Source organism: Sus scrofa, chromosome 1 (genome assembly GCF_000003025.6).
Source record: "Sus scrofa isolate TJ Tabasco breed Duroc chromosome 1, Sscrofa11.1, whole genome shotgun sequence".
Lineage (NCBI taxonomy): Eukaryota > Metazoa > Chordata > Mammalia > Artiodactyla > Suidae > Sus > Sus scrofa.
In genome coordinates this window covers 260,583,704-260,605,891 of record NC_010443.5, presented here as the reverse complement: position 1 = coordinate 260,605,891, position 22,188 = coordinate 260,583,704, and the positions used below count along the sequence as shown (strand labels likewise).

Below are 22,188 nucleotides of genomic sequence, written 5' to 3'. Positions count from 1 at the left end.
CTGTGGCGTAGGCTGGCAGTTGTAGCTCCAGTTCGACCCTTAGCTTGGGAACGTCCACATGCCTCAGGTGTGGCTCTAAAAAGACCAAAAAAAAGGGGGGGGGTTGGAAACTTAGGTCATAAAGTTCTGAGCCCAAATTCTGAACTTTAGGTAAAATATAATTCTGAGACTTTGAAGAGACTTAATAATCCACTGGTTTCATCATCTTATTTTTCCCAATAAGTGCTTCCCCGTGTTTTAGGGTAGCAGCGTGACGACAGTACCAGGTCGGATCCCTGCTCTGAAATTTACTGGCTTTGCCACCTTGGATAAGAAAGACATTTGCTTTCTGGAGCCTCGAGCCTTAGCTGCTTCCTCTGTGGCCTGTGGCATCTGTTCTAGTAGTGATTGTAATAACAGCAGTGAACTAACAATTAAGCAGGGCTTACTCTGTGTGAGGCACCCTTCGCCTTTTCATACATTGATTTAGTTAGTCCTTCAGTAAACGCATGAGGTCAGTATTTTATTATCCCTTTAAAAAAACAAAAACATGATGACACAGGCACAGAGTGGCCAAGTCACTTGCCCAAGGTGACATAGGCAGCAAATGCCAGGTGGTCTGGCTGCAGAGCCTGCGTCCTGAGACGCTGTAGTCTGTCTCGCAGTGTGTAACTTTTTAGAGTTGAGTGAGGATCAAAGGTAGTATAAATAAAGCTCCTTGCTTGGCGTTCGTAGGCACCCAGTAAATAATAGATTTTGCTGTTTTTTTTCTCTCAGCATATTGGGAAATGGTTTTCCCAGCTATTACTGAGATTGACAGGCTGCCACCCTCTCGGGGAGGCGGTGGTGGAGGCGGCACTATGGAGGGAGGAGCAGGGAGGAGGAAGCCAGCGTTTGGTGAGCTTCTAGTCAGCAGCAGGCAACTCTTTGATGAGATAGCCATTATCCCCATTTTATGGGTTGGGAAACTGGGGCTCAGGGAGGTAAAATGACTATTCAGGGTCACCCATAATAAGTGAGCGGAGTGGGTTTTGAGCCCAGTTCAATTTGCCTTTCATCTTTGTGATGCAGAGGCAGTTGGTGTGAGGGCCTGGAGATTCATAACTACCGTAGTCAGTTTCCTGAGAACCAGGGCCTTTCCCCCTAACACAGGCACCGCCTGCGTGATTTAGATAATGTCCTTGGTGGCTTCTCTGAGCCTCAGGAAAAACATGGAGGTTTTTGTCCCCCCCCAACCTGAATCCCCTTGGAGATATAGAAAATGTACTTTAGAATTGTGTAGTCATTATCTTAAAAAAAAAAAAAAAAGGAGTGAGGGGGCGGTGGGGCATGAGATGAATCTGTATGAGATTAAGGTGACTCTTAGGAATTTATGTGTGTTTAGGTATTGAGAGGAACATTCCTCCTCGTTCTCACCGAAGCTGCAAATATTGATCTGATTTTTCAAAACCAAAAATACAATTCTTGTAGAGTTGAGTCTTTTCCATTGGAAATGCCTATTACTCTTCAGGATACAAGAGGGAAAAATGGCTGGCGAATGTATTTATTAGTGATTCTCCCCATGTATAGTACAATTCAGGGAGGGGAAATGTGCCGGAGAAAAAGTCATAAATATTTATATTTTAATCCAATTTCCTTTCAAAATGTTCCCAATTGTATTGAAAAATTGCATCAAATGCATTTAATTTAACTCTAGGATGTGAAAGCCGCCCAAGCAGAACTGGAAAAGGCCTTTGCTGGGATAGAAACAGAGAAGGCTCTTCGGTTGAGCGTGGAAAACAAGCTTTCAGAGATGAAGAAGATCCACGAGGCGGACCTGGAGATGGCTCTGGCCCTGGAACAGAAGGACAGGTCTGGCTTGTACCTCTGTGATGCTTTGACATTCATTTATCTGGTTGGGGGATCCAACAAAAGGGAAGGACTCGTTTCCTTCCTACCTTCCCTCCTTCTCTTTCCATGTGTTCCCACAGTGAGACACCTAGGGATAAAATCAGGGTGAAAGGAAAAGGACTAGGATTCATGGACAGAAATTCATGCTGAAAAGTTCTACTCGGATGCTAAATTCAACATTCAGGTTTTGGCCATAAGCTTCCTAGTAGCCAAAGGAAAAAGGGAAAAACAATCCTGGTGGACGGAAGATTCAAGTTGCTCACAAGATATAACACATTAGTGATTCAGGAGAAACCCAGTTTTACTTGTCATTGTCAGGAGGAAATTTCTCTTGTAGATTTTCCCAAAGGTAACGGTAAGTCACTACAACCCCACAATAAAATACTAGTGAATTTTTTCCATCATAGTGACCTGTTTTCCATCTGACCTTTTATTTATTTTTTTGCCTTTTTTTTTTTGTCTTTTTGCCATTTCTAGGGCCGCTCCCATGGCATATGGAGGTTCCCAGGCTAGGGGTCAAATCGGAGCTGTAGCCACCGGCCTACGCCAGAGCCACAGCAACGCAGGATCCGAGCCACATCTGAACCTACATAACACAGCTCATGGCAACGCCGGATCCTTAACCCACTGAGCAAGGCCAGGGATCGAACCCACAACCTCATGGTTCCTAGTCGGATTCGTTAACCACTGCACCACGACGGGAACCCCTTTTTTTTGTTTTCTTTTAAGGGCTGCACCTGTGGCATATGGAGATTCCCAGGCTAGGGGTTGAATTGGAGCTGCAGCTGCTGGCCTATGCCACAGCCACAGCCACAGCCACGTGGGGTCCGAGCTGCGTCTGTGACCTGTACCACAGCTCACAGCACCACCGGATCCTTAATCCAATGAGTGAGGCCAAGGATCGAACCCATGTCCTCATTGTTGTTAGTCAGGTTCATTACAACTGAGCCACAACGGAACTCCTATTGTACCTTTTTTTTTTTTTTTTTTGTCTTTTTGCCTTTTCTAGGGCCACTCCCGTGGCATATGGAGGTTCCCAGGCTAGGGGTCTAATCGGAGCTGTAGCCGCCGGCCTACACCAGAGCCACAGCAACGCGGGATCCAAACCGCGTCTGCAACCTACACCACAGCTCACGGCAACGCCGGATCGTTAACCCACTGAGCAAGGGCAGGGACCGAACCCGCACCCTCATGGTTCCTAGTCGGATTCGTTAACCACTGCGCCACGACGGGAACTCCCTATTGTACCTTTTAATACAGGCTGGGAACCCAGATTGGTACAGTGCAAGGGGCCAAAACAATGTAGACCAAGTACAGAGCTCTTCAGAAACAAAATGTGTGCCAGAGACGTGGATGGGCCATATTGCCTTTAGGTAGTCTTTAATAACCACTGTGTCTTGCAACCAATTCTTAATCAGAACTGGTAAGGAGAGAGTGGAGGTTTTATTCTTTTGCGCAGACCTCTTGTGCTGATGCCCTTGCCTTGCTTTGGTGGTACCTGAGTGGAAGGTTGAATTAACTAAGTATAAATGAAGCTCCTGGCTAACCCCGCCCTGTCCACTGAAGAGCCAAGCTTGTTTGGGATTTGACAGAAATTGTTCTAAAGCGTGATCAAGGAACAGAAAGAAGCACAGCCTGGAGAGTGTCACGACTGGAAGGGCGGTAGGAGGAGCCAAGGAGAGGGAGCCTGGGGCGGGTCTGTGGGCCCTGCAGTATAGAGTTTGGGTTTGTCCTCAGGGTGTGTGAGAAGGCACTGAGGAGCTGAGGGTTGGGGTGGGGGCAGTGGTAGGATCACATTTAAATTTAGAGACCCCCAGGAGTTCCCATCATGGCTCAGTGTTTAACGAACCCAACTAGCATCCATGAGGACAGGGGTTCAATCCCTGGCCTCGCTCAGTGGGTTGGGGATCTGGCGTTGCCGTGAGCTGTGGTGTAGGTCTCAGACGTGGCTCAGACCCCATGTTGCTGTGCTTCGACCCCTGGCCTGGGAACCTCCATATGCCGTGGGTGCAGCCCTAAAAAGACAGAAGACAAAAATAAATTAAGAGAGACCCCTCTGGCTGCCCCCTTGAGGATGGATTGGCAGTCGCTGATGCAAAAGTACAGATGAGATGATGGTGACCCCTGGAAGCGACAGAACTAGGGTCGGGGAAGAGCAGGCCGAGCTATTGGGAACGTAGAGTTGGCATGATGGCCTGAGGGCTTGATGGCTGGTGGGTTTGGGGATGAGGGGAAAGGCTGCAGAGATCCCCCAACCCAGGTCCAGCGCCTGAGCAGCCATGGGATGGTTGGCAAGTTTTCCGAGTTGGTGGGAAAAAGGGAGAAAGAGGAGATCTGGGGGGTGAGGGGTGGGAAGATGAGCTTTCAGTTGGGACATGCTGGGTTGAGGAATTGCAGACCTCCAGGAGGAGAGCCCAGGAGATGCTTGGGCAGGTGGAGTAAGGCCTGAATTAAAGGAGATACAGGGCCTTTCCTTAACCATCTACTGGGGGAGCCTTGGGTTGGGCGCTGGGAATGCCGAGAAGGACATGGTTTTCCTTATGCGGCGGGGGAGGGGACAGGTGTTAAAAACAGAAAGTCCAGATTGGTGCTGGAGGTGAGTTCAGGGTCTGGGCTGTGATCAGCTCTGTGATCAGCAAGGGTGGGTCAGCTCTGTGGGTGGGGGTGGGAGTGGGGTGGGGCAGGTTATCAGCGGGAGACCTGGGAGGTGGGGCGAGGCATGCAAAGGCCTGAAGCCTGGCATGGTTTAATCGCAGTCTCTGTTAGCATTTGCTCTAGAAGCTTGGCTTCTCATCTTTTTGGAAGATGGAGCCCTTCTTGGAAAGGGCGAATGCCCATTGAGTGCTCAGTGTGGTGCGGGCAGAGGGGTCTCCGTGGCCGTGTGCGGTCAGGTTAGGGCCTCAAGAAGTCTGCACCTCCCTGGGGTCTCCTAGAGGTCTGGCTGGGGAGGCCCGGTCTCTCAAGGGCAGAGGTGCCCCAGCCACACTCCAGATGCCCCGCTCAGGATTTCTGCTGGTTGCTTGGGTGTGGCCCTCCCAGGACTAGGATCAGTGTATTCCTTCCCTGAAGGCAGGCCTGCCCAGCAAGCTATATTGAGGCCAGAAGTGAGTTGCAAAGCTCAGAATTGGAACAGGGGTCTGCTGCTGTGCGTGTGGTGGTTGGATGGATCCAGATTGGCCACATAAACCGACCACCCTTGAGCAGGGCCCTCCCTAGAACGGACACCACCTGTGGCCTCCTGAGCTCCCGCCGCCTTTTTCAAAGGTATGTGCCTTAGCTGCTTGATTCCCTTCAGTCTGCCCTGCCAGCTGGTTGGTATCTTAAAAGGCAGTTGCCATGGAGGAGCCCTGCAGGTCAAACATGGCCAGCAGACATGTTTTATTTGGCCCACACAGTGCTTTGTAAAGTTTGAATTTGTTGCTGATATTAAAAAAAAAAAATCTAATCTCATGTGAAAGTCTAGATTTCCAGCTTCTCTTGAAAACCTGGGTAGCTTGGCAGGAGCAAGCCATGGTCTTGCTGGACTGAGGCTGATCCCTTCGGAGGGCTGGTGCTCCAGCTTGGCCACAGTCCCCACAGGCCTGCCCTGGTCATTTCCATTCCTTTCTAGAATTTGCCTTAAGGGAACTAAAATCAATTTTATCGAAGTATAAGTTACATACAGCATAGCACAGCACACCCATTTTGTACAGTTTGGTGATTTTTTCTCTCTCCAATTGATTGTGTGATTTCAGAGTTGAACCCCTAGAGGGCAGTCTTACTCCTCTTTCCAAGTTTTGGGGTGCTGTCCAGACCTGTCTATACCCGGTTATCTTAGTCCTCTTGGGGTGCCATAAGGAAACAGCACAGATTGGTTAGCTTGTAAACAATAGAAGCACATTTCTTACAGTTCTGGAGGCTAGAAGTCCAAGATCAGGGTGCCAGCATGATTGGGCAAGCAAGGCTGTCTTCCAGGTTGCAGACTTTTCATTGTATCCCACATGGCAGGAGGGGCGAGGCTCTTTCCGGTTCCACCCTCATGACCTCCTCTCCTCCCAAAGGCCCCACTGCCTAATCCCGTCACCTTTGGATTTCAGTGTAGGAATTTTGGGTGGATGTGGATGCTTAGGTATTCAAATACGCACTGCTAGGTGCTTTAAGTTCTTTTAGCACTCTCTTCTCCTTCGCCTTGGGAGCAAGGACACTCTCTCAGACTTCCAAGACTTTGCTCTTTCTGCCCTCCTGAGTGGCTTTCTAGACTCTTCTGAGGGTCCTCTGACAAAATGCTAGTTGCTGGATGTTAAAAAAACGTAATTATAGCCACCATTATGTGTTGAGTTCTGCCGTAGGCCGTGCAGCGTTTTAATAGCCTATCTCCATTCCACATAAGCAAGTTATCCTCATTTTATAGCTGAGGAAATGCAGGCTCAGAGAAGCCGAATAACTTGGCTGTGGTCAGGGTGCAGTTGGTGTGGGGTGATTGGGTGGGCTAGAGAAGGATGTGCTCAGTTCTCCCTTGAGGGGGTTTCTAGGGTCTCGAGGGGAGGTAGCATCTCATGGTGGCGGGACAAACGGGCGATGTTCAGGTGCCCGCGGGAACCGAGTTGTGAAGGGTATTCGGGGTGGGTGGGTGGGGGTTATGGTGGGGCCTAGAGGCCAGTACAGCCCGGCTTCTGGCCAGGACCAGGAGGGAGGCTCTGAGTGGCGATGGAGAAGTGAAACTGCAGCCATCAGCGGGGCTTCTGATGGTCTAGACCCTAAAACCTAGGCCTCACGTGCCCTGCTGAGGAGTTCGGCCTTTATCTTGAACGTCAGTCTATTTTAGACTCTGCCTTGAGAAGGCTTAGAGAGACTGTTTTTTTCACGCTCTCTGAAACAGTTCTGCTGTATTGGTCATGCTTGTTTGGTCTCACTCCCAGATTTCTTTGGGAAAGAAGATGTCTTGGCCAAAAAAAAAAAAAGGAAATCGGTAACCCACTGCTATTGAAAGTGTTTGAGCAGGAGTGTGACTCGATCAGACTGTCTGGCTGTTCAGAGGATAGGTTGATTGGGGCTGCGCTGGAGGCGAGGGGACGGCTCATGTCACCCGAATTGGGGCTCTTAATCTCCACCTGCAAAATGCAATTCCGTTTATGTTCAGTCGTTGGACACGTCGACTTTGAAGATGTCTGGCCCCATTTCCCACCTCCTCCTGCTCCACCGAGCTAAGAGAACAGCTTAGAATTAATATTTAAATTTTGTTCTCTTTCAGACTGATTGAGGAGTTGAAGCTGTCTTTGAAGAGCAAAGAAGCTTTAATTCAGTGCCTTAAAGAGGAGAAATCTCAGATGGCATCTCCTGATGAAAACGTGTCATCTGGAGAGCTGCGAGGACTCTCCACGGCTCTGCGGGGAGACGAGGAGAGAGAGACCAAGGTGAGGTGACGGCCCGGCTTGGGGCTTTGATTGGCGGACCAGACTCCTCTGAGGGAGAGGGGCTGGGCATTCAGGGTTCGCTCCCTGTGGCCTTCCGCGCTTGAGCTCCCCGTCAATTGAGAAGTTAGCAGAAACCCCCTTTGTCGTGGGCCCTGTCGTGCTTTTTGCCTCCCGGTCTCATCGGGTTCATATAGAGTTGGTTAAAAAAAAAAAAAGAGTCCACACCCGCTCGCCTCTGTTTTTCCATGTGTTAATTTGTTGTTCCCCAGGCACTTTATTTTATCCACTGGGCTTTTTTAGGATGAAATTGTGGCACAAACCTGTCTGGCCTCTGTGGTTAGAAGCAGGCCTGGGGCCAGCCGGGGCAGTGGGGAGGGGACATGACTTGTATCGGGCCTGGCAGCACTCAACGGGGGTCAGCGTGTGCCTCAGTTAACCCTGGCTACCTTGCCAGGTGGATCACGGTCCCCTCAGCGAGTATGGGAACCCGCTCAGGGGTGTTCTGTTTTCCCAGGCTCCAGGATGTGGGTCACAGTACAGACCCCACCCTCCACTTGGCCTCCAGGGCCAGCTGTTTTGAAGCGAGTGGCCAGGCCTGGAGGCGCAGCCAGATCTGGTGGAGCCCTTCTGGTTCTGGTTGGACCCTGGTGGCTGCTGCATGTGGTCCTTTCACACCAGGGGATGTTTCAATGCTCATGGAATGTCTCCATCTCTTTATGGAGCAGGGTCTCTTTTGTCCCAGCCATGGCCATTTAGTTTTTGGTTGTAATGAGCCCTCGTCTGCTCCTCCTTCTGACCCTTCTCGCCCCCTGGGTGCCGAGCTTTGGTGGCGGCCTGCACACGTTGGTTCCTGCTCTTTGGGCTGGTGGTCAGCCAGTGTGGGTTGTTAGTCTTTACATTTTTCTTCACTCGGGTGGACACTGGGTGAGACGGAGGAGTGGACGCTGGTTTTCATAAGTTCTTTAGCAGCGGGGGGCAAGAAGTAAATGAGACGCTCATTCTCGTTGTTCCGGGGAAGGTACTGGATTGTGGGTCCCTTCTGGGCACCAATGAATACCTTTTCTTAGGCTGCACAAACAGAGCGCCAGGAGGAGAGAAATCTCTTTGAAGAGCGGATCCAGGTATGTTGATACAGTTTTTAAAAATTTATTGAGGATCGATCCTTGCCTCTTTCTTTCTTCTGAGTGCAGTAGATAATTCTGTGTGACAGTAGCTGTCACTCTCTGAGTGCTGCTGGCTGCCAGTCAAGCTGCAGGCACGCCAGAGAGCCTTGCTTAATCTCTGTGATAACTTTGTGGAGTAGGCGTTCCCATTTTGCAGAAGTAATGAGTGAGGCTCAGGGAGGGGAGGTCTGTCCCCAAGGTCACGTAGTTTGCAAGCGGCGTAGCAAGGATTCAGACCCGCCGGTTTGATGGCAGAGTCCCTATTCCATGACCCCAAGTCGCAGCAACCACCATTTGTGTAGCGCCTGCCAGCTTAGAAAGTGCTTTCACGTCCATTATCTCATTTGAGCCTCACAACAGCCTGGGAGGGAGGCAGCAGTGATTATCTTTAGAAATGAACTCAGACTATAAATGTATATATTCAGTCTCCATCAAACCAAATTCTCTGCTAGCTTTTGTAGCATTAAGGAATGAAATTAATGATCTGTTATTTCCCCCAAATAACCTGGTACAGTTTCAAAGGCTCTGCTGTGACTGTATTCAAATTCCAGAAGGCATTGGAGCCTTCCCATAGGAATAGCTGTCATCGTCTTAACTGATCTGATCCCTTTCCTACACCCAGCCCCGTTGCCGAGAGCGGTAACACAGTAACTTGGAGCTGATGCCACGACGTTCAGCTCTACTTGGAAACATTAATCACGGGTTGACAGGAATAAGATAGAATAACTGCATTTGAGTGTGCTCTTAAAGATATATTTACAGTGCATTTTGGTTAGAATGCATCAACTTAGTGAATCTTTTTCTAATCTAATTTAGGCACTTCAGGAGGACCTGAGAGAGAAGGAAAGAGAAATTGCTACAGAAAAGAAAAATAGTTTAAAGCGGGATAAAGCCATTCAGGGTCTAACCATGGCATTAAAGTCAAAGGAAAAAGAGGTATGTCTGATAGACCTGAAGTGAGATTTTTCTTTACTTGCTTCTGTGACTGGCTTGTCTTACCCTGAATTTTAGCTTTAGCGCAAAGTTTCTAAGAGAGCTGAGAGGAGTATAGAAAGTGGGGAAAGGGACCCCTAGACAATGAGAAATTCTCTTGGAGAGTCTAATCCAGTGCTGCCCATTATGAATATAATGTGAGTCACATCGCTAAGTTAAAAATTTTGGAGTTCCTGCTGTGGCTCAGTGGGCCAGGGTCCCAAGGTTGTCCCTGTGATGATGTGGGTTTGACCCCTGGCGTCACTAAGTGGCTTAAGGATCCGGTGTTGCTGTGGCTGTGGCATAGGGCTGCAGCTGTAGCTCCAATTCAACTCCTAGCCCAGGAATTTCCATAGGCTGCAGGTGCAGCCTTAATTTTTTTTTTTTTTTTTTTTTTTTTTTTTGCAGTTCCCCTTGTGGCTCAGCGGAAACAAATCTCACTAGCATCCATGAGGATGCAGGTTCGATTCCTGGCCTTGCTCAGTGGGTTGAGAATCTGGCCTTGCCATGACCTGAAGTGTAGTTTGCAGACGCGGCTCGGATCCTGTGTGGCTGTGGCGTAGGCCGACAGCTGTAGCTCCAATTAGACCCCTAGCCTGGGAACCTCCACATGCTGCTAGGATGGCCCTAAAAAGACGAAAAAAAAAAAAAATTTTTTTTTTTCTAGTAGCCATTAAAAGAAGTAAAAAGAAGTGAAATTAGCTTTAATAATACATATACACCAGTTATCATTTCAATGTGTAATCAATGAGACAAAAATTATAATGAGGTATGTAACATTTTTAAAATCTGACTTTTGTCTTCGAAGTCAGATGTGCTTACAGCACGTCTCAGGTCAGACAGACCACATTTCAAGGACCCAGGAGCCACAGGTGGTTCGTGACTACCATGTTGGACAGTGGGGGCCTAATCTTTTGAAAGACAACAGGAAAGTGAGATAAAGGAGTTTGGGAAGGCAAGGCCATGACCGTGACACCTCACCTGGCTGGTCCGCAGGCCCCTCAGTCAGTACTTTCTAAACAGACTCATCGCCACCGTCGCCCACATCCCACCATCATCCTCCCTTATCTCGGCTCTTGTCTGAGGTGGTGGCACCGTCATATTCATAGTCATGTCAGCCCAGAAGCTGCCTTTGACTCCTGCCACCTGGCTTGTTGCCTTTGTGATCTGAGGTAGTGGCTGATGGTTCTTTGTAGCAGTCTGTCTTGTCTTGGTAACTGCTCAGCACAGACAGAGAAGAAAACGCAGCTCTGCTTTCAAGTCTGCTGGGGAAAAAAGACAGTGTGAAGGTGTGTGACCGAGGGAGGTGCAGGGGGCTGTGGAAGTGGAGGGGAGGGGCTCGCCCAGGTTAGGGTGTGGGTGGGGAGGGGAATTGCCTCTTCCAGGAGCAGGTATCTGAACTGGATTTTTTTTTTTTCCTTCTTTGGCCATACCCACTGCAGATGGAAGTTCCTGGGCCAGAGATGGAATCCAAGCCACAGCTGCGACCTACTTACACCATAGCTGTGGCAACGCCAGGTCCTTAACCCACTGTGCTGTGCCAGGGATCGAACCTGTACTACTGCAGTGACAATGACAGATCCTTAACCCATTGTACTACAGCAAGAACTCCTGAGCTGAATCTTAAAGGAGGACTAGGAGTTAGCTGGGAAGGGAGGCGGAGCTTAGGAGGCTTTTGTGCTGAGGGGGCGAACACTGGCAGTGCATTAAGTCAGGAAGGAGCCCCATGTGAGTCTGCCAGTGCATCAGTGCAGAGCTTAAGTGAGGCGAGAGAAGAAGCGGGAGAGGCTGCAGGGGCCAGCCGTGGTGGAGGAACTCTTCATGGGCCGTCGGAGAAGGTCACTGTGGGATGAGGAGTTCTGGCAGGAGCCAGGCTAGGTGCACAGTAAAACTAATGTTGAGCATGAGCCCAGCATTACTTTGGCTCCGGTATACATTCCCTGGTTCAAGCCTAACAATGCTGCAGTGGGTGAGTGGTCATGTCCTCACTTTAGAGTTGAGGGAATTAAGTCTCAAAGAGGTGACGTGCCTCCCTGGAGTCAGCCAGCTAGTCAACAGCAAAACTAGAAACCCCACTCTTCCGACTACAAAGCCCTTGATTATAAGCCCTACCCAATTCAGCAGGCAAAGCGTGTGGGCTGTGCACCGAGAGGAAAACCCAGTTGCATACTCTGCTTCTCTTCCTTGTTTTTATCCAGATTGAAGAACTTAACTCTGAAATCAAAGAGCTCAGTGCTGCTTTTGCTAAAGCCAGAGAGGCCTCCCAGAAAGCCCAGACCCAGAAATTCCAGGTAAGCATTGGCTGTCTCTGTGATCCTGGTGAGGGCTTTGTGGTGGAAGGGAACCAAGGGGAGCTGTGAGTAGTCTTCAGTCTGATTAAAGGAGCCTCCCCAGCAGCTCTGGGGGCTTCTCCGGCCATTTCTCTGTATGACGGTGATGGTGAGACCTGAGCCTACACTGCACCAGAAGTAGACTGTGAGATGTGTGGATTATTTTGTTTAAGCTCTGCAACCTGTGGGGAAGATAATCCCCCCCCTGCCCCGTATTTGTGGGTTTTTTTTTTTAAGTTCAAGAAGGCTATGCAGCTTATTCATTGTCACATAGCTTGCAGGTGGCAGGGTTAAATGTAGTAACTGCTAATAATAACAGCTGGCATTTATTCAACACATACTATGTGCCAAGCCCTGTGCCAAGTGCTCTCTGTGGATTAGCTCAGTGAATCTGTACACCAGCTCCATGAAGTAGGCACTGTTAATATCCTTGTTTGCTGAGGAAATCCAGGTTCAGAGATTCAGGGAGCTTGCACAGGGTCACAGAAGTGGTAAGTGAAAGAGCTAGAGTTTGACCCCAGAGTCGGTATCACCCCCAAGCCTATGGCCCCCTATGTCCCCTCTCCTGGTGGCTCCAGCCTTGCCTGTTCCCTGCCAGGTTTCTGTTACAGGTGTTGGGTATTTGACCTGCCTTCTTGCTTTTCCCCCCTCTAGCCATGTACTGCAAGGACTCCTGCTGGTCATTTCCTTGATCATCCTGCGCTCTTGCTAATGTTAGTCTTGTGATTTATTTATTTATTTAGCTTTAGGCTGCACCTGTGGTCTCTGAAAGTTCTGGGGCTAGCGGTCAAATCAGAGCTGCAGCTGCCAGCCTATGCCACAGCCACAGCATGTGGAATCTGAGCTGCGTCTGCAACCTACACCACGGCTCACAGCAATGCCAGATCCTTAACCCATTGTGAGAGGCCAGGGATCAAACCCTCGTCCTCATGGATACCAGTCGGATTCGTTACTGCTGAGCCACAACAGGAACTCCTATGTTTTCAATTATTTTAACATTTTCTTCTCACATTTCTAGTTTTCCTATATGGTGTATATCTGTTACTAATAACTAATGAATCAATAAAGGTCCATCATCTGATGACGCCCATACTGCCTTAAAGCTCTCCCCTCCCCCTCTTCCACCCTGGTTGTTTTTGGTTGTAAAGTAGAAATTAGGCATTAAATCTAATTTAAGACTGTTTGGTTTCTAAGATTCATATCCCACACCTTATCTTTTGCAGAGCTTCTGTTCACAATAAGAGTAATTGAAGTAATTTGGTTTAAATCATGATGTCCTAGAAGCGGAGACAAATCTCTATTTTGAGACTCTCAGATTTGCCTTCCCCACCATTTTGACGATGGTTGATGAAATGGAGCTGTCATTTTATGCTTTCGACTGAGTTTTCCCCCCCTTGCTTAGAAAATAATAAGCTTTAAAAGCTGAATTCTTAGGAAAACCATCCATATATCCCATTCCTTGAGAAAAAAAAAAAAATGTTGGCAGTTGGTAAGCAGAGAGACCAGATATCCTTGTAAGTGTTGTGATATTTTACTTGAAGGAAAGAAAGGAGTCTTAAACATTTAAATGTTACCCAGACTTATTACATACATTTATTAATTTCACAGCCCTCAGTCCTAGTCGAAAGACTTTCAGAGTGATTTGTGAAGTCTTGTAGTTCACAGTGCTGGCTGGGTTTCTCGTCTTGCAGTACACAGAGATCGGGAGCTGTTGAAACTCCTCGTGTTCCTCGGGCCGTGTTGTGTTCAGAGAGCATTCATTTAATCCTCCCCACGGAGGTGGAGTGCTTACCTCTTTGACAGGTTGCCAGGACTTGAACTCAAGTCTGACTCCAAAGTCTGTGTTCTTTCCACTGTTCTGATCATGTGTGTGAGTAAATACACACCAGACGCTTGTACTGACTCATTCATTAAGAGGTATGTAGAGTGTGAAGTTTGCACAGACACTTGAAGGAAGATGCACTGTCTTACCTTTGTTGGGACCTTTTGGGGAGGTCACGTGCTTGAACTAATTGCAGCACGAGTGTAAGAGCCAAGGCTCATAGGTTGGCAGCAAGCCTGACAGTGAAGCAGCAGCAAGTGGTGTTTGGACTCTCAGAGCGGTTGCCCCAGAGCAGAGAATCAAATTCTAATCACAGGTGTGACTCAGTGAAGGCTACATTGTAGCTGGCTATGCTACGTCTGGAGCCATTTTTTTGTTTGTTTGTTTGTTTGTTTTTTGTCTTTTTAGGGCTGTACCTGGAGCATATGGAAGTTCCCAGGCTAGGGGTGGAATTGGAGCTGTAGCTACTGGCCTACACCACAGTCACAGCAATGCCAGATCTGAGCTGCATCTGCGACCTACACCATAGCTCACAGCAATGCCGGATCCCTTAACCCCTGAGCAAGGGCCAGGGATCAAACCTTCGTCCTCATGGATACTGGTCAGGTTCATTACTGCTGAGCTACAATGGGAACTCCTTGAGCCATTTGAACAAATGTTTTTTCAAATTGGACATAGAGTTATGCTTCCTCCCCTCCCTGCCCAGCTTTTAAAAGTAAAATTTACACATTATAGGAAATCCATAAAATATTTAAAAAGGTAGAGATTGATAAAAGTCACCAATAATCTCACGACTAAAATGTTCACTCTTAACGCCTTGACTCTTTCAATGCATATTTATACATATGCACAGGTAACCTTTGAAAAATTAAATAGGATCATAAATATGTATGCTCTATAAACTTTTTTTTTGTTCAACATTGTTGCCATGGCAGTTTATATAGAGGTACCCAATCTTTAAAAAAATAAATTGAGATAATCGTTGATTCATATGCAGTAAATTTCTGTATTCTCTTTACCTGGTTCTCCCAAGGTTAGCATTTTGTGTGACTGTAGGACAGTACTGCAGCCAGGATGTTGGTGCAGTCTGTTGACCTTAGATTTCAGTAGTTTGACAGGCACTCATTTGTGTGTGTGTGTGTGTGTGTGTGTACACCTCTGTCCTTTGCTTACAGTCTTTTTATTGATTAATTTTTAAAAATTTTTTGGCCGCACCCCTGGTGTGTGGAAGCTTGTAGTTTCAGGGAGCTCTCTGTATTATCTCTTGGGAGACTGGGAAGGAAAGATAATGGAGTAAGTGATGGAAAAGCTTTATTTATCCTGCACCTGCTAAAATGGTACTTCATGTATCATATTTTATCTTCACAACAACCTGTGAAGTAAAGTGCTCGCTCACGGATGAGGAAGTGGAACTTCAGAGAAGTCACCTTCTCCTGGGTCACGCAGCTAGAGCTGACCCCTGAGCTTTGGGCCTTCTGACTCTCTTCCTATCAAGCTCACCCTGTTTCTACACTCCGGGGAGAAACAGTTTGTTTAACCCCGCTTTATTTAGTTTCTCGCCATGTCTAACTGGGCCAAATATTTGCCACCTGTTTATAAGCATCTGGCTGATGAAATAGAATCCAAAAGCCTGGGTGTCATACAGGATAAGGTTAAAAAAAAAAAAAAAAAAACCTCTCCAAACAAGTTTTCCAAAGGGACATTTAAGGGAAAATTAACATGACAAGTATTTATATGAAGTGAATCGAATATTATGAATTTGAATTCTTTGAGCTTAGATTTTTTTTTTTCTTTTTAGGGCTATACCTGCAGCATATGAAAGTTCCTGGACTAGAGGTCCAGTGGGAGCTACAGCTGCTGGCCTGTGCCACAGGCACAGCAATGCAGGATCTGAGCTGCATCTGCGACCTACACCACAGCTCATGGCAACGCTGGATCCTTAACCCACTGAGTGAGGCCAGGGATCGATACTAGTCGAGTTCCTAACCCACTGAGGCACAATGGGAACTCCCTGAGCTTAGATTTTTAATGGGGCTTTGCCATGATTTACGTGATAAGCCTGCAGAATTTTGATCACTTTATAATATCAATTATTTTAACAACTACTCTTGCCTTTGTATCTTTAACAAGATCCTAACTGGTGTTCCTGTCTCTAGCCTTCCCTTCTTGAATTCAGTCTTTTGTTTTAATTTTTTGTAGTTTATTGGGTTAACTGGAATCGTCCCTGGAATGGGCAAGGCAGAATAGTGCCCTGGAAAGAGCACAGGCTCTGGAGTCCTTTGAATCCCAGATTTAATAACTTATGGTCTGATGACAGGCTAGTCATTTAACAGTTCTGAGCCTCAGTTACTTACATAGGGATAATAATGTGTACTTTGTTGGGGGGGTATGAGAGGTAGAGATATAGTATGAATAAAAGTGCCTGGTGCAGCTTCTCATATGTGATCAATGCTTAAAAAAGGTAACTATGAATATTGTTCATTTTCCAAATCACTGTTTATCCTCTTTTTTAATTTAAAGAAACACTGTGCCAGATCCTTTTTTTTGACCCATGACCTAGTTTTCCCATTTCTTTTTTTTTGCTTTTTTGCTTTTTAGGGCCGCACCTGCGGCATATGGAGGTTCCCAGGCTAGGGATCAAATCGGAGCTGTAGTTGCCGGCCTACACCACAGCCACAGCAACGCGGGATCCGAGCTGCATCTGCGACCTGCACCACAGCTCATAGCAATGCTGGATCCTTAACCCAATGAGCGAGGCGAGGGATCGAACCTGCGTCCTCATGGCTGCTAGTCAGATTCGTAACCACTGAGCCACGACGGGAACTCCTCCCATTTCTTTTTATTTATTATAATTTTATTTTTGTCTCTTTGTCTCTTTGAGGGCCACACCCGTGGCATATGGAGGTTCCCAGGCTAGGGGTCTAATCAAAGCTGTTGCCGCTGGCCTATACCACAGCCAGCGGCAACACCAGATCTGAGCCACATCTGCGACCTACACCACAGCTCATGGCAATGCTGGATCCTTAACCCACTGAGCAGGGCCAGGGATCGAACCCACAACCTCATGGTTCCTAGTCGGATTTGTTTCCTCTGTACCACAACAGGAAAACCTATTTATTATAATTTTAAAGCAAACTAAAACAGATGCTCTTATAAAACCTACTTTGGATTTCAAATGGTGCTCTTCTTCTGTCTCTGTTGCTGTGTCCCAGATAATAGTTGGGGAAACATGGGACCAGATGGCTGGGCTGTAGGGGCTCAGGAACAGATCAACTGGTCATAGCCCCCCTCTGACGAGCAGCTCAGACTTCACTGTCGATCGAGGCAGAGATGGAGTTTCTCGAAAGGTCAGGAAGCTGGGCCAGTCCCTTTATTCCAGTCTTGAGTTATGACATTGACAGTTCAAGTGTCCCTTGGTTTTAAATTTTTAAATCTTGTCCTCAATCTAATTTAAAAAAACAGATTTTTTAAAAAAGTTTATTTTCTCCCGATTATTGTTTTGCTTTTTTTTTTTTTTTTTTGCTTTTTTTCCTCCCAGAAGATTAGAAAAAAGAAGAAATAGGGAAATCAGGAAATCACCCAATCACTTTTGACACTTTGATGCTTTTTCTTTTAGGCTTTCTTCTATGCATAGATTTTATTTTTTTAGATCATTTACAATTTGATTATCCTTTTTTTTTTTTTTCTTTTTAGGGCCACACCCAAGGCATATGGAGGTTCCCAGGCTAGGGGTCAAAGCGGAGCTGTAGCTGCCGGCCTACACCACAGCCACAGCAACACCTGATCCTAGCTGTGTCTGTGACCTACACCACAGCTCACAGTAATATCATATCCTTAACCTGCTGAGCGAGGCCAGGGATCCAACCTGAGTCCTCATGGATCCTAGTTGGGTTTGTTACCACTGAACCACGACGGGAACTCCTGATTGTCTATTTTTTAAATGTAACGTCATGACTTAGAAATATTCCTATATTATCACTCTTTGTAATGTAAATATAGTTTTAAGATTTTATTGTTGCCTTTGTCATACTTGACTTGTATTCTTGCACATTAAGTTCTTATTTTTTTACTGTTCTAAGTAATTCTGGGATGAATACTTTGTGTGTAAGGCTTTCTCCCCCTTATATTTTGGATTCTTCTCCTGAGATTGAATCTAGGAATGGAATTATCAGGGCGATTGTGAATGTCTTTATATGCTACAGATATACTTGATGTATATAATCTGTCCATAGGGAATTCCTGCCAGGGTATTTCCTGGCATGTAGATGCTGGGGCTCTTGAAATGTTTATTGTACCATTTCACAGTAAGCTTGCCAGCACTGGATATTCTCATTGAAACAATCTCACTTATTAAATGAAAGCTTGTTTTAATTTGCTCTTTTTGATTATTGGTAAGTTACGACATTTTTTCATAAGCTTGATAATCACATATCTATTTTCTCTAATAAACCGTGTTATGAAATAAACATTTCTTGTCATACGTAGACCTGACTGTGCTGAGTTTATAGCCTCTCGAAGGGGCTATCTATCTTACCAGGCTGATTACCTCTTTTTACCCGACGACTCTGGGTTTGAGCCATTCTAACAGAGATGAACGTTGCCGTTGCTCAAATCCATCTCTGTTTCTCAAATGAAACTCTGTATTTTCTACCTTTAAAAAAAATAACAGTTGCTTTTTAAGCCATTATAGAAATAACATGCCCACAAACCTTACAACATTTGACAATACAGAGTGAGAAATAAAGGAGAAAAATCATCTGTATTCCCACCCATTGAAGACAGTTGCTGTTAACATTTCATGCTTTTGTGCTTGCCTTTTTTTTTTTTTTTCTGGTGGCACCCACAGCATGAAGAAATTCCATGGCTAGGGATTGAACCCTTGCCACTGACAATGCCAGCTCCTAACCCACTGATCCACCGGGGAACACCTGTGCTTTTCTTTCTAGTCTTTTTTTTTTTTTTTTTGCTTTTAGGGCCGCCCTGGCGGCATGTGGAGGTTCCCAGGCTAGGGGTTGAATTGGAGCTACAGCTGCTGGCCTACGCCACAGCCATAGCCAGGTGGGATCCAAGCCATATCTGCAACCTACCCGACAGCTCATGGCAACAATGGATCCTTAAAACCCACTGAATGAGGCCAGGGATTGAACTGGAATCTTCATGGATCCTAGTTGGGTTCATTAACCGTTGAGCCATGAAGGGAACTCCTCTTTCTAGTCTTTAAAGTTCTTTTACACAATGATTGTGGCCTTTCCTCCTTAACATCACATCATGACATTACCCTGTGTTATCTCCAAACCTTTACATTAGTCGTGTTTTGGGTCCTGAAAGGTTTTTTTTTGTTAATCTTCCACGCCCTACCTCCAACCCCCCCTCCCTCCCCCCTCTCTCCCCCTGCCCCAGGTAAACAGGGAGCACCTCCTTCTTGGTTTGTTTAACGAGCAGTGAAAGTCAGCTCAGCTTCCTTCCCCTCCTCTTCCTCTAGGGGTCTGAAGATGATGAGGCTGCTCTGTTAGAAAAGGCAGCCCTTCTGGCTGAGATGCACTCAGAAAACCTCACCAAGAGTGCAGAGAACCACAGGCTGCGGAGGAGCATTAAGAAGGTCACCCAGGAGCTGAGCGACCTGCAGCAGGAAAGGGAGAGACTGGAGAGGGACCTGGAGGCAGCCCACCGAGAGAGGAGCAAGGGTGACCGCACCATCCACGTGAGTGCACCCACTGCCCCGCTGCCCCCTCAATAGCCAGCGCTGCGCTTGGGCTGGGCAGGGCCAGTGTGGCTGTTTCTGGTTTTCAGGAGATTATTCATTGCCAAAACTTAGAAACCCCCCCCCCAAAAAAATGGAAAATACTTCACTCATCGTCCCATGACCCAGAAAGAACCAGTCTTCCCCATTTGATGTCCCAGTCCTGTTGTTTGTTCGTGTTACCGGTATCAAGCTGAAAATGCACTGTTGGATTAGTTTTTACTCAGTGTTCTCTCTTTGGTGTGTTGCCATGTCATGAATGTTCTTCAAAAACATGTATTTTTGTGTGTGAATACATTTCATCATTTGGATGTGCTACAGTTTAGTCTTTACTGTAGGACATTTAGGTCATTACTTTTTTTTTTTTTGCCTATAGCAAGTGTTGCAGCAGACGTCCTTGTACATAAATATTTATCCACTGATTATTTTCTGGTAGAGGTATAATTACTGGGGTTAAAGAGTATGAATATGTTAAAGACTATTTTATAGATACACCCAACTTGTTTTCCAGCAAGACTTTATCGTGTTATCCTATACAGTGAGTGATCTTTTTTTTTTGTCTTTGCTTTTCAGGGCCACACCTGCAGCATATGGCGGTTCCCAGGCTAGGGGTCAAATTGGAGCTACAGCAGCCGGCCTGTGCCATAGCAATGCCAGATCCAAGCCACATCTGCAGCCTACACCACAGCTCATGGCAATGCTGGATCATGGCAACGCTGAGGCCAGGGATTGAACCCACAACCTCATGGTTCCTAGTCAGATTTGTTTCCACTGTGACACGGTGGGAACTCCTGAGTGATCATTGTTTAAGACTATTCTATTTAGCATTGGGTGTTAGTACTTAAGAAATTATCTCTGAATTTCGTAGGCAAAAAATAATGTACCTTTTACAATTTCTATTGTATTTAAACTTAAGTCTTTGGCATCCTGAGATTCATATCCAGATACAAAGCATTGGTTCAGTGGGGTGGGATAGGGTCTGAGTGATCATTGATCCTCAGGTTCGACGAATTTCCTGCACAGGAGCCTGGGGCAGGCAGAGTCATTGGAGTAGAGAGCTGGAAAGGGCCCATTAGCACCAGAAGTTCGTTCTCTGGTGGCTGCCATTGGCAGGGACGGGATGTCAGAATCCATAGTTTGCAGTCGTCATGCGGACACTGATGAGAGAATTGAAATACAAATGTTTGTATATTTTAACAGAAGTTTTAATGACCATCAAGAGATCAATAATGGGGAGTTCCCGTGGCACAGAGGAGACAAACCCAGCTACAGTCCGGCAGAATTCGGGTTCAATCCCTGGCTCGCTCAGTGGGTTAAGGATCCAGCGTTACCATGAGCTGTGGTGTAGGTCACAGACAAGGCTTGGATCTCGCTTTGCTGTGGCTGTGCGTAGGCTGGTAACTACAACTCTGATTCGACCCCTAACCTGGAAACTTCCATATACCTCGGGTGCAGTCCTAAAAAAAAAAAAAAAAAAGTTTATGCCCTCTATCCTGCCCTATAATTATAAAAATGTTTATTCAGTAGAAATTGGATTTAAAGGATACGCCCCCCCCCCCCGCCTGAGGTATATAAAATATGTACTTGTTTCTTTACATTATATCTTATTCTCGGTAAGGTAAGCGTTTGAAATGGCTGTATAACATTACATCAAGTGGATACACTGTAATTTATTTGCCTATCCCTCTCCTGTCAGACATTGTTGGTTCCATAATTCACTTACTGATGAAAACCCTGGTGCTTTTGTAAGAATTTGGGGCTGCTGTTGATAAGAAGATTTATTCCTAAATGGGGTGTCTGCCTCTTTGTAAGGAGGCAGAGAATGTTTGGCAAGGACTGGAAGGGGCATGTGACAGAGGGAGGGCTTGGAGCCACCAGAGGTAGGAGTTTTGGTTGCCGGTGAGGGAAACCCAGCTCTCCATGGCTTAGGCAACAAGGGATGTATGTTGCCTTCGGGCAGCTAAACGGCTGGAAGGACAGGGGTGACTGGGACCCAGCCGGGACCGAGTCTCTGTCTCTCTGAGGGTTGGCTTCTCTTTCTTGTGTCCAGTTACTCCAGTTTCCAGTGGCTGGAGCCCCCATCACCAGCCCTGCTGGGCCCACATCCCCAGTTTCTTACATGAGAGAAGAGGACTCTTCCTCCTCCACCACCCCTGCTGTCTCCCGGTCAGGGTGGTCCGAGGGGTGAGGTCCTGAGAGGCCCAGCTTGGGTCACGCTCTTCTTCTTTGTCAGGAGCTCACATGTGTGTATGTGTGTGTGCGTGTGCGTGTGCCAGGCTAAGCCTATGCACCATCATTGGCAGCGTCTCCTAGAACCACATGTTTGGTGGGGGATGGCAGTGGGCACCAGAAACAACAGCTGTGCTTCTGAACACTCACCTCAGGTGCGGGTGCCTGAGACTCACAGCTTCCTAGCAGCTCATCTTGACTGCTTCGCTGCATGTCGTGTGTGTTTGTGACACAACGATCTGGCTGTGGTTTCTTTTTGCACATGTATTGCATCGCAGCGGTATCTCTTCTTCTGGTTTTCTCCTAAGAATGTGGCTTTCCATCTCATAAGTATGTTTTATATGCAGTCCTGGGGGCCCTGGCTTGTTCGGGGTCTGGGGAAGCCTGCTGGGGGGTGATTTTGCCTCTTGGTGCTAGGATGCAGACAGAGGTTGAGTGATTACCTGGCCTTGAATGGCTTATCAGCTCGGTAACTAGGCTCTTAATTAACTACAGCCTCCCACTCACCAGCTGCTGCTCCTGTTACTTTTGGATTAAAACAAAAACCCAGGCCTCTTGGTGGTCTCTGTCTCTGACTTGGCAAAGGAAAGGACTCCGTTTGTGCATTCAGCCGCATGACGCTTTGTGCAGGCCCTCTGCTGGGCCTGGGGACAGTCCTGCGACAGAAATA

At 47.0% G+C, this 22,188-nt stretch overlaps 1 protein-coding gene across 1 annotated transcript in view; it reads left to right on the top strand.

Annotated features, from left to right (window-relative positions):
* The window catches only part of CDK5RAP2 (CDK5 regulatory subunit associated protein 2), a 182,262-nt gene that overhangs the window by 42,179 nt on the left and 117,895 nt on the right, over nt 1-22,188 (top strand). The window contains 6 exon segments of the mRNA XM_021068104.1: nt 1,676-1,830; nt 7,100-7,262; nt 8,330-8,383; nt 9,242-9,361; nt 11,596-11,688; nt 19,032-19,250. Coding sequence (XP_020923763.1) covers nt 1,676-1,830; nt 7,100-7,262; nt 8,330-8,383; nt 9,242-9,361; nt 11,596-11,688; nt 19,032-19,250 — 804 coding nt within the window.